The 11663-nt window shown below is 57.7% G+C and overlaps 2 protein-coding genes across 2 annotated transcripts; one reads left to right on the top strand and one right to left on the bottom strand.

Moving 5' to 3' along the window:
• Positions 1-1364: 1364 nt before the first annotated feature.
• On the bottom strand, positions 1365-6119 carry NAGA (alpha-N-acetylgalactosaminidase). The gene is made up of 8 exons (XM_069854837.1): positions 5942-6119; positions 4317-4491; positions 3993-4170; positions 3645-3739; positions 2838-2999; positions 2162-2359; positions 1826-1969; positions 1365-1538 (listed from the first exon to the last, which is right to left on the bottom strand). The coding sequence occupies exons 1-8, from the start codon at positions 6100-6102 to the stop codon at positions 1365-1367; spliced, it is 1287 nt and encodes a 428-aa protein (XP_069710938.1). The 5' UTR covers positions 6103-6119.
• A 1397-nt stretch (positions 6120-7516) lies between these two features.
• PHETA2 (PH domain containing endocytic trafficking adaptor 2) lies at positions 7517-11215 on the top strand. Its single transcript, XM_069855116.1, has 3 exons — positions 7517-7571; positions 8869-8966; positions 9513-11215. Exon 3 carries the CDS (start codon positions 9521-9523, stop codon positions 10337-10339), a length of 819 nt encoding a protein of 272 aa, XP_069711217.1. The 5' UTR covers positions 7517-7571; positions 8869-8966; positions 9513-9520; the 3' UTR covers positions 10340-11215.
• Positions 11216-11663: the final 448 nt, after the last annotated feature.

Raw genomic sequence — 11663 nt, 5'->3', positions numbered from 1 at the left:
TGAATAAACATGGAACAGAGAGCCCGCTTCCCCTTTATTGCAATTGATTCGTCCCAATCACTCCCCAAGAACCAGCCAGCTCCTGATACTGGCATGAAGTGCACTCATCCCTTCCTGTCAGCGCTGCAAGCGCTGTGTCAGTATCTCACCACTGCGTTCAGAGAGTTTTGGAAGTAACCAGAATCAGCTGGTTTTTGTGGCAGAAACCAGAGTGGGTGGATAACCAGGAACCCTCCAGCCCCTAACCTAAAACATGGTTATTTTCCCCATCTGAGGCTTAAGCTTGTCTCCCTGGGCAATCCTCACAAACACTGCACTGCTCTCTGAGGCAGTCGGCGTAGGCTGTGTCCCACCCAAAACTCCTCCACAGGATGTGCACTGAAGGAAGATGAAGCAGCTAGAGGCTTTTGAGGGGCTTTAAACCCTGTTTATTGTGCAGGCTCCTCCCGGGGTTGGAGCTGTAGCTGCTCTTGGGAGGAGGAGCCCTTCCCTGAAAAACTCTGAGCGTTCAGCCTGCTCAAGGAGGGCCCGAGTTCCCTTTTAGCAGGAACTTCCTGCTAGAGCAAGAACAGGATAGAGCTGGCAGCTCCAGGCTTTTTACAAAGGTTTGTAGTGATAGGATGAGGGGCAACGGGTATAAACTGGAGAGGGGCAGATTTAGACTAGACATAAGGAGGAATTTCTTCACTATGAGGGCGGTGAGGCACTGGCACAGGTTGCCCAGGGAAGCCGCGGCTGCCCCATCCCTGGAGGTGTTCAAGGCCAGGTTGGATGGGGCTTTGGGCAGCCTGGTTGGGTAGGAACTGAATGATCTTTAAGGTCCCTTCCAACCCAAACCATTCTACGATGCCTCCAGGAGCTCTTGGTCCTCGGGGAGGGTATGCATGAAGGGTGCGCCCCTACTGATGGCTCCTTATTCTAAACGAAGCTGATTATAGCAAAGGAAAGAAAGTGATCAGGTCTGGTCCTTGAGGCTAATGCCATCACGCCGGGGGCATTACCTCAGAAGATAATAAAGCACCCAAAGCCTTTCTCCAGGTTTGGTTCAAGCAGTTAGCAGGACCCAGCTCAAAGCTGACAACTCCAGCAGTGGCTGGACTCTGCTTGTATGGCATCTTCTCCAGGAGGATCTCAAAGGGCTTTGCAATCATTGAGGAATTACACTCTGCATGTCCTTAGGAGGTGGGTAAGAAGAATTCCTGCTTTACACAGACTGAGTGGACATCATCCAGCTGGCATCAGTGGAATGGTTGCTCCCCAGCCGTGCTGGGCACGCCGGCAAAAGGCACTTGTGCAGCGAGGAGCCGTGCCTGGGGTCTCGGCTCACTCCAGCACAGCCCCGTGCTTCCACTAGATGAGCCTCGTCACAGGAGGACGGGGCGGAAACCCTCACCAGGACCTTGCTGTCTGACAGCGTGCCAGGGCTGCACCGTGGGACAGAGATACCACATCACCACCCCCGAGGGGTTAATAACGACTGAGAAATTGTCTCCTGTCTTTAAGCCGCTGATGGTCTTCCCGCTGTACACATCTTGTACCTGTAAGAGAGAAAGAGATGATGGCTACCAGGGCTTCCAAGAGAACTCTCATCTTGAGGTGAAATCTGTGGTCACTGACATGGCGTGGTGGGACGGGGCACAGCTGTGGGCAGCTGGAGGGTGACGGGCAGCTTTGCTTTGACAAGCAGACTCCCCTTTGTCCTGGAGACAGGGAGCAGGAGTCCTTCCCCCCACAACACGCAGAGAGCGTCGAAGGAGGGAGCTGGGAAGAGGGGAACGGAGGTGCTGCGGGACTACCCGCTATGCAGCGTGCCAGTGGGGCTCACCTCGTACACGGTGTCCTCAGGGAAGTGGAGCTTGGCCAGGCTGGTGGTGTAGACGAAGGGCATATCTATCCTCCGGCTGAAGAAGACAAGGGCGCTGGCACCCTGGGACAGCGGGCGTAGGAACACCTCGATGAGGGATTTCTCCTAGGGGTGGGAATGGGTAGGTGAAGCAGAGCTGCTGGGACCAGCGCTGACCCATAACTTCTGACCTTGCCCTGCAGGACTGCTATGCCAGCAGGTCCCCGGTTCCTACAGCTCTCCTGCTTCCTTGCATCGCCTCCCTCTCCTCCCTCCTTATTGTGACACCCTGTGCTTCTCCTGTCTGCTCTCCCAAACCTTGACAATCCTGCGCCCCTGGATTCCCAGGGGGTCCTGGTTGATCTGAATCATCAGGCGATTCTGCAGGATCTCCTTGGCGCTTGGAGAGATGCTGCGTAGATCCGTGGACATGAGGAGTGGAGCTGCCATCACTGTCCACAAGGCCATTTGGGAGCGTGACTGCTCGTAGCTAAGGCCAAAGTTTCCAATGATGAGCTGGAGAGGAGAGGGTGAAAAGATGAGACAGGCAGAAAAGCGTTAGAAATTTGTCCTGCTTGCCACCCCAGTGACGCTGCAGCCTGCTGGGAGGGAACACCCATGGGAAATCTCACCTACACTACTGCTTCCCCTGGAGCTGCCCACCACTGCCAAGAGATCCCACCCTGCTAGGTGCTGAGCCATCAGCACGCCCAAGTGCACCCACCAACACCCTTTGCTTCACCACTGTCCCTCCTTAGGCTGTGCAGGAGAGGTCAAGGACACCTGGACAACCCGACAGGTATGCTGGAGCGGTGAAGCATTCCTTGCCACCTCAGGTTTTCCCACAGCTTAGCCAAAGGCAACACGAGCTTTGCATCTTTGCAACAAAAGGGCTCCTGCTCCTGGCGCTCTTCCTTCACTCTGCCCCTAGAAGGGGATCCCGGGAGATCCCCCAGGCCCAGCCAGCACCAGCGCACCCACCACCCAGCCGCACCATGTCGGGGTCGTTCCAATGCCCAGGGCCGGCCACCGGCTGCAGCACGTCTTGGTTTTCAAAGAACCAGTCCAGGATGGAAAGGACACTGGCCCAGGAGTCCTGGATGTCGATATAGTTACGCCACAGGTTGCAGACCTCTGCCACGATGGTGTAGTTCACCTGGAGAGGAGCACAGGGTCAGCCAGGAGGCAGAAAGGATGGGGTGTGCAAGGGGGAGCAGAAGGAGCAGCCGGATTTGTTGCGAGCTGCAGCATCGAGAAGACGTTTGGTGTTTGCACAGGGACCTGGAGAAGGGCAACCTCAGGTAGTGAAGGAGGAATCACATCCCAGTAGGACTGGGCACATCCCAGTGTGATAGGATGTCTGGCAAAGCAACCAGAGGTCATGGGAAAATATGAGCAGCTGCAAGGAGGAGGGCAGCTTGGGATTGACTCAGGTGGTAAAAGAGGAAATAAACAAGCACACTCAATTCTCAAGAAATATTACTAGGACAAACATCCTATTTCAAAAACTGAAACCAGACAGGACACGTCTCAGAAGAACACACTGCCAGGATCAACCCCACACCAGCACAGGGGAGCAGAGATGACACACTCCAGCGCCTTCTTCCCCTAAAGTCCCACCACCCAGCCATGTTAGGAACCCAAAGTGTCCCCAGATGACTGGCAGGGCGGCCACGTCCCCTACAGGGACCTACAGCCCCATCCTACCAGGGACAGAGCAATAAGCTCCTACAGCTCCGACAAGAGTTCCCCGAAGGCACAGGGGACACAGGGAACTGTCACCAGATGGGAAAAACCTCACCTTAGGGGGAAGCCCCCCCTGATAGGCTGGCCAGCTGCAGGAGTAGACGATGGGGCGGCCCGTGGCGTTCAAGGCCTTTGCCATTTGTGGATAGCCTTAGGGAGAGAAGATGACAAGTGGTGGAGGAGATGACCGGCAGCAGCCTGCACCCCACCCAGCCAGGGGGACCCCAGGCCAGCCTGGCCTCCTGTCTTACTCAGGGCACCCAAACTCCCTCCTCTGTGCCCAAGCGCTGCAACAAGAGATGTGAGGGAAGAACCAAAACCAGCCAAGCATTTCTGCAGATGTCCAGCTACCTTGAACAAAGCAGCAAGGGGAAGAAACACCAACCAGCTGGGGAACCTTTACCCTCAGCCTGCTCCTCTGCTGATGAGAAGCACCCATCCAGCTTCAGCATGTCCACACCCCACTCTGCAAAGGTCTGGGCGTCCCGCTCCACAAGGTCCAGCGTGGTGCCCGGGTAGCCCCCGCAAGTGAGGGTGCCCAGGTCGCTGTAAATACCCAGTTTCAGGCCCCGAGCATGGACCTGTGAGGAGAGGAGAGGACAGCTGCAAGGCAGGGACAAGGCAGAGGCCTGAGGTACCGCCCAGAGACCAGGCTCCTCCATCCCCTCCCGCCATGGTGGCACGGGGACACAAAGACCCACACACACCATCCCCACCGGGCACTCACGTAGTCAGCCAGAGCCTTGATCCCGCTGGGAAACCTCTTGGGGTCAGGAATCAGCCGTCCCTCTGCATCCCGCTGCTTGGCTGACCAGCAGTCATCGATGTTGATGTACTTGTAGCCCAGCTCCCTCCAGCCGTCCTCCGCCAGGCGGTCTGCCATCTCGAAGAAGAGTGTCTCGCTGTGGGTCAGGGGAACAGGGACATGGCAGGCTGAGCCCCTGTGACTTCTGTGCCCCACTGGCTGCAGGCAGCCAGCAGCACTGCAGGGCTGAGAAGGGCTCGGGGGGGTTGGTCGCCATAGGGCTGGCCTGGGCCACACAGGAGGGTCCCCAGGGCTCCCCTTTCACCCCGGTCCTTGTCCCATTCATAGAATCAAAGAATCACTAGGTTGGAAAAAAACTCTTAGATCATCAGGTCCAACCATTCCTGTCTGCCATTAAACTATGTCCTTGAGCACCTTGTCTACCCGTCTTTTAAACACCTCCAGGGATGGTGACTCAACCACCTCCCTGGGCAGCCTCTGCCAGTGCCCAATGACCCTTTCTCTGAAAAAATCTTTCCTGATATCCAGCCTGACCCTCCCCTGGTGCAGCTTGAGGCCATTCCCCCTTGTCCTGTCCCCTGTCACTTGGGAGAAGAGACCAACCCCCACCTCTCTAAGAGTTCCTTTCAGGTAGTTGTAGAGAGCAATGAGGTCTCCCCTCAGCCTCCTCTTCTCCAGGCTAAACAACCACAGCTCCCTCAGCCGCTCCTCGTAAGACCTGTTCTCCAGCCCCTTCACCAGCTTCATTGCTCTTGTCTGGACTCGCTCCAGAGCCTCAACATCCTTCCTGTGGTGAGGGGCCCAGAACTGAACACAGGATTTGAGGTGCAGTCTCACCAGTGCCGAGTACAGAGGGAGAATAACCTCCCTGGACCTGCTGGTCACACCGTGTCTGATACAAGCCAAGATGCCATTGGCCTTCTTGGCCACCTGGGCACACTGCTGGCTCATGTTCAGTCGCTGTCAACCAACACCCCCAGGTCCTTCTCCAGGCAGCTTTCCAGCCAGACTTCTCCTTGTTATGCTTGAACTGCAGGACCCGGCATTTGGCCTTGTTAAACCTCATCCCATTGGTCTCAGCCCAGCGGTCCAGCCTGTTCAGATCCCTTTGCAGAGCCTCCCTACCCTCCAGCAGATCCACACTTCCACCCAGCTTAGTGTCGTCCGCAAACTTGCTAAGGGTGCACTCGATGCCTTCATCCAGGTCATTGATAAAGACATTGAACAGGGCTGGACCCAGCACGGAGCCCTGGGGACACCACTTGTGACCGGCCTCCAGCTGGAGTTAACTCCATTCACCAATCCCAGTGCCGGGAAGCGTACAGGGGGGTCCCTGGGCTCCCGTTTCACCCCTGTCCGTGTCCCATTTACTGATCTCAGCAGAGCGTACTGAAGGGTCCCCCGGGCTCCCGTTTCGCTCGGCGATGCCGCCCCTCCTGCAGCCCCACCCCGAGGTGCCCGGGATCCCCCCCGCCCCAGGGCTCGTCCCGGGGCCGCCGACCCGCCCCGGATCCCGGCGGGGCCCCTCGGGCAGGGGCAGCGCCCACGGACCGGCTCCTCCCGCCCCATTCCGCTGCCGCTCCGACCTGATGCAGTTCCGGGGGTCCCCGCCGCAGTCCACGTTGCAGCGGAACCGCTCCCAGGCCAGCCAGCCCATCGGCGGGGTGCGGGCCAGGCCGTTCTCCAGCGCCGCGCTCAGAGCCGGCAGCAGCGCCAGCAGCGCCGCCGCCATCACCCCCGCCGCCATCGCCGCGCGCCGGTCACGTGACAGAGCGGGTCACGTGACAGAGCGGGTCACGTGGCGGCGCTAAAGCAACATATTTCTCTAAGCCCGAATGTGGGAAGGGGGCTTGTCGGTAGAGGGTTGCTGATTAGCAAGAGAGAGAGAGAGAGAATTACAAGGTTGGAAAAGACCCCCAGTATCATCGAGTTCAACCATTCCCATCAATCACTAAACCATGCCCCTCAGCACCTCATCCACCCGTGCCTTAAACACCTCCAGGGAAGGTGACTCAACCACCTCCCTGGGCAGCCTCTGCCAGTGCCCAATGACTCTTTCTGTGAAAATTTATTTTCTAATGTCCAGCCTAAACCTCCCCTGGCGGAGCTTGAGGCCGTTCCCTCTTGTCCTGTCCCCTGTCACTTGGGAGAAGAGGCCAGCTCCCTCCTCTCCACAACCTCCTCTCAGGTAGTTGTAGAGAGCAATGAGGTCTCCCCTCAGCCTCCTCTTCTCCAGGCTAAACACCCCCAGTTCCCTCAGCCGCTCCTCATAAGGCCTGTTCTCCAGCCCCCTCACCAGCTTGGTTACTCTTCTCTGGACTCGCTCCAGAGCCTCAACATCCTTCTTGTGGTGAGGGGCCCAGAACTGAACACAGGATTCGAGGAGCGGTCTCACCAGTGCCGAGTACAGAGGGAGAATAACCTCCCTGGACCTGCTGGTCACGCCGTTTCTGATACAAGCCAAGATGCCATTGGCCTTCTTGGCCCCCTGGGCACACTGCTGGCTCATGTTCAGTCGCTGTCAACCAACACCCCCAGGTCCCTCTCCTCCAGGCAGCTTTCTAGACAGACTTCTCCTAGTCTGTAGCTCTGCACAGGGTTGTTGTGCCCCAAGTGCAGGACCCGGCATTTGGCCTTGTTAAACCTCATGCCATTGGACTCTGCCCAGCGGTCCAGCCTGTTCAGATCCCTTTGCAGAGCCTCCCGACCCTCCAGCAGATCGACACTTCCACTCAGCTTAGTGTCATCCACAGACTTGCTGAGGGTGCACTCGATGCCTTCATCCAGGTCATTGATAAAGACATCTTGGTAGACAACTAAGCATATCAATGAATTCTTGCAACTCCAAGAGAGTGTTTATTCTTTCAGGTTATTTATCCGTGTCTGGAGATTGTCTGCATATTATCTCTCGATACAAGGCAGATTTATATGATGAGATAATTAAACCTACAAACCAGCCGCAGCAAAACCGATCAATTCATTCTCACAACCCCAGCCCTGGGATCCTCCCCGCGGCTCCGGGCTGGCTCCAGCCGATGCTGTGCGAATCCCCGCAGCTCCGGGTCCGGTCTGGGTGGATCCTCGGAGCATCCCCCGCCCCCCTCCACGACCCCGGCCCGGGAGCCCCTCCCGGCCGCAGCCCGTCCCGCCCCCCCCGGGGCGGCCCCGGGAACCAGGACCCGCCCCCGCGGAGCCGCCGAGCAGGAAGGGCCCGAGGTGAGCGGGGAGGGGGGGGGTGGGCGGACACACGGACGCGATCACACCAAGGGGCTCTTCGGGGACACCCCTGCTGTCCTGGGCCACCCCAAGCTGCCTTGGGCCACCCCTTCTGTCCTGGGCCACCCATTCTGGTGGTCCATTTTGGAGAAGAGGAGGCTGAGGGGAGACCTCATTGCTCTCTACAACTACCTGAAAGGAGGTTGTGGAGAGGAGGGAGCTGGCCTCTTCTCCCAAGTGACAGGGGACAGGACAAGGGGGAATGGCCTCAAGCTCCACCAGGGGAGGTTCAGGCTGGATATTAGGAAGAAAAATTCACGGAAAGGGTCATTGGGCACTGGCAGAGGCTGCCCAGGGAGGGGGTTGAGTCACCTTCCCTGGAGGTGTTTAAGGGATGGGTGGATGAGGTGCTGAGGGTCATGGTTTAGTGATTGATGGGAATGGTTGGACTCGATGATCCTGGGGCTCTTTTCCAACCTGGTGATTCTATGATTCTGTCCTGGACCACACCATCTATCCCAGACCAATACATCCATCCTAGACCACCCCCATCTATCCTGGACCGCCCTAAACTGTCCCGGGCCACCCCATCCATCCCAGACCACTCCAACCATCCTGGACCACCCCATTTGTCCTGGGCCACCCCATCCATCCTGGACCACCCCAAGCTGTCGTGGACCTCACCATCCATCCTGGACCATCCCAAGCTGTCCTAGACTTCCCCATACATCCTGGACCACCCCAAGTCTGGGTGTGCAAAGCTGGAGATCCCTCAGGGCGCTGCATGGAAGGCAAAGCACCCCTGGGGAACAGCAGAATCCCCTCCCTCTCCCTGGATCTGGCTGGCGAGTGGGAGCTATGGTTTGCTCTCTGCATATTTCGTTATGTGGAGTTTTAGCACTTGGACATCTGTTTGCAGTTATAGAGGCACCAAGGCTGTGCTTGCTGCGGCCTTCTTGGGACCCACTGGCTCACCAAGCTGCCTGCCACGGGTCTTCCATGGATGGTGCAGTGACAATCTTCTGCAAAAGCTCTATTTTTTTTTAATGAAAGCAAAATAAAAACAACAAGAGCAGAAATCCAAGCCCTCAGGAGCAGTGCTGTGATCTGGGCTGGGGCTCAGGCTTTGAAGCCAGTGCAAATGCCCCCGGTTTCACCATCCAATTTTCAGAGCCACCCACCATCGGTGCACTGGGGGCCCTGGATTTCTGGGGAGGTAGCACTGCAGCTCTTTGCCTTTTCAGTACCAAGATGTTCTGGTTTGTGACTCCCTCTCCGTCGCCTTTCCTCCAACCAGGGATGGGGCTCGGCACGCTGAAGCTTTGGAGGCCCTCGGCGAGGGAGCCACCCACCCAAGAAAGACAGCAAAGGGTTGTGTTCTGATCTGCACAGCCGGTATGAACCTCGAACCCCAGGGCCAGTGAGCCTGCCGGGGGTGGGAATGCTGCTGTGGGGAGGGCTGGTGGGGATGGATGGTCCTGCATGGAGATGGGGAGCAGGGAGGGTGCTCAAATGGAGGTCCCAGAGCCCTTAGGTCTGAAAATGCCCTCCTTATCTTCCTCTGCAATAGAGGAGAGAGCAAAATGAATGCCTTGCAGGCACAAAGGCAAATTTCTTTGATGTGCCCCATAAAAAACTAGCAAAGTAGGTCGCTCTTGAAGTAGGAAACAAAGCAGCGGTGTCGTCGTCCCTGGAGAAGGTGGGTGTCTTGGTGGTGGGGCTCTGGTGATGATGACCTCCTGCCTGCAGCAGCAAGAAGCTAGCCCACCATTTGCAGCGGTAGTTGCCGGGTGAGATGCCGGACGGCAGCGCTACCTGCTGGAGTCGGGGCTGCTTTTCCCCACAGCTGGCTCAGGGTAAGGTCAGGCTTCTCTCAGTGCGGCAGGTGAGATGCTCCTCACCACAGACTGACCTCTTCCCCATCTCTTTCTCTTCTCCTAGGTGGGGCGATGAAGCTGAACGAGAGGAGTGTGGCCCACTATGCCACCTGCGACTCGCCTGCCGACCATACTGGCTTCCTCCGCAAGCGAGTGGAACGGCACCACCACCATGCCCACCACCACCACGCCACCTCCTACCAGCGCCGCTGGTTCGTCCTCAAGGGCAACCTCCTCTTCTACTTTGAGGAGCGAGACAGCCGGGAGCCCATGGGGCTGGTGGTGCTGGAGGGCTGCACCGTGGAGCTGTGTGAGGCCGCCGAGGAGTTTGCTTTTGCCATCCGTTTTGATGACGCCGGCGCCAGAGCTTATGTGCTGGTGGCTGATGGGCATGCTGCCATGGAGGCCTGGGTGAAGGCGCTCTCGCGAGCCAGCTTCGACTACATGCGGCTGGTGGTGAAGGAGCTGGAGAAGCAGCTGGAGGAGGCGAGCAAGAGCTTGGCTGCTTGCCGCAAGTCTCCACGAAGGTCCTCCTCCTCTGGCAGGAAAAGGCACCTCTCCAACCCTGCCTTGCTGCCTCTACCGGAGAAGCCCACCATCCTGGAGAATGGTTACTCCACCTGGGGTGGTGGTGGCGATGACATCCTTGGGGGCGCTGCCTGCCCTGACCATGATGGGGGGCACGCGAAGCCCCCGCCCCTGCCTCCGCGCCGGCGCTCGGCTGCCAGCAGCACAGCGGGGTCCCCAGCAGCCGGGCTCTCACCAGCCATGCCGGAGAGCCCAGTGTCACCGGAGACGGCCTGCTTCTCCAAGCTGCACAACTGGTACGGCCAGGAGATTGCGACCTTGAGACGGGAGTGGCAGGAGAGGCAGAAGAGGGGACACCCGTGACCGAGGGCACAGGCTGCTGGCCAGCTGATGCCCGGCAGCATGGGAAGAGCGAAGCGAGGGACGCTGCTTCCCCCTGCCCTGGTCGATGAGCGTGTGTGTGTGCGCGTGTGTGTGCGCGCGCGCTTCATGGGGTGTGTGGGAGGGACCCACATTTTCCCCAAACCTCACATTTCATTTTCATGAGCCTTTCTACAGCCGGAGAGTGCGTAGTACCAGGGGATCTGCCTTTGAACTCTCCTCTGCTGGTGATACAAGGTGTGGAGGGGGCACAAATCAGCACGTATGCAACAAACCTCACCCAGTGGGGCTGGGCCCTTGCCATCCTGCCGTGGTGGATGCTCTTGGTACTTCATCGCCTGCCTCTCCTTCATCACTTTTGCTTGGATTTGTTACTCACCGTGGAAGTTTGCACAGGTCAGCATTTATTATTTCTGTGGTCTTGCGCCAAAGTCCTTCTGCCTTTGTTCTTTTGCTCCAGATAAGGCTAAGCTTCTACGAAATGCTCTCAACAGGCCACTGGCCCTGGTGGGTGCCTCCAGCCTTGTGCCTCTCTTGCCGTAGGACACATGTGAGCCACCGTGGCTGTGGCTGGCCCAGCAGCCAGGGAAATGAGGATTGGGCTCCTGTGTCATTGGGTTTTTTTTTACTTTCATCTGTACTAACCCTCCTCCCTGCCAAATCCCTCAGGATGTGGATTTCATGGGCTAATATCCATCTCTTTGGGTGCCTGAGCTCAGCAGCGAGGCTGAAATGGAGACATGGAACCTGATCTGAAGCAGTGACAAGGATCAGGAGCTCCCCAGGGCTGATATGGACTCTGCTGAGCAGTAGCCAAGCCTGTTAATGTCTCCAGCTGCCCTGTTCTAAAATAGGGACGCTAAAGCTTCTTTGCCTTGCCAGGGGTGAATTTATCAGCCTCTGTACAGACTGTAGCTCCTGTCAAGTGCCATATAGGGCTCAGCCAGCTCGTTGGGCAGCTTGCCCAAGACAGTGTCCAGAGCTGCACTCTTGCAGAGCCTCTCTTGCTGTTGTGGCTCTGCCCAGCTCCTAGCAGAGCTGCACGGTTGGAGGAGAATCTATGGAGGAGCAAGGAGAAGTGAGCTGGCCCCAGCAGGGAGAATTGAAGTTGTAGGAGTGCTTTATGTCTTGCACTGATTGACTGTGCCCCTGTAAGCGTCAAAGCTTCGCTGCCTTCTACCAAAGCCAGTGCCTGACCTGCTGACGCTTCCCCCTGATTTTTGTGTCAGCATCACTGAGCTGATCTCTGCATTACATCCTGTTCTCGAAGAGGAGGGCTGCGGGGAGTCATGCCTGTTGCCTCGCT

Source organism: Phaenicophaeus curvirostris, chromosome 1 (genome assembly GCF_032191515.1).
Source record: "Phaenicophaeus curvirostris isolate KB17595 chromosome 1, BPBGC_Pcur_1.0, whole genome shotgun sequence".
NCBI lineage: Eukaryota > Metazoa > Chordata > Aves > Cuculiformes > Cuculidae > Phaenicophaeus > Phaenicophaeus curvirostris.
Note: the sequence above shows the minus strand (reverse complement) of the source record. Positions and strands in the feature narration are given on the sequence as shown.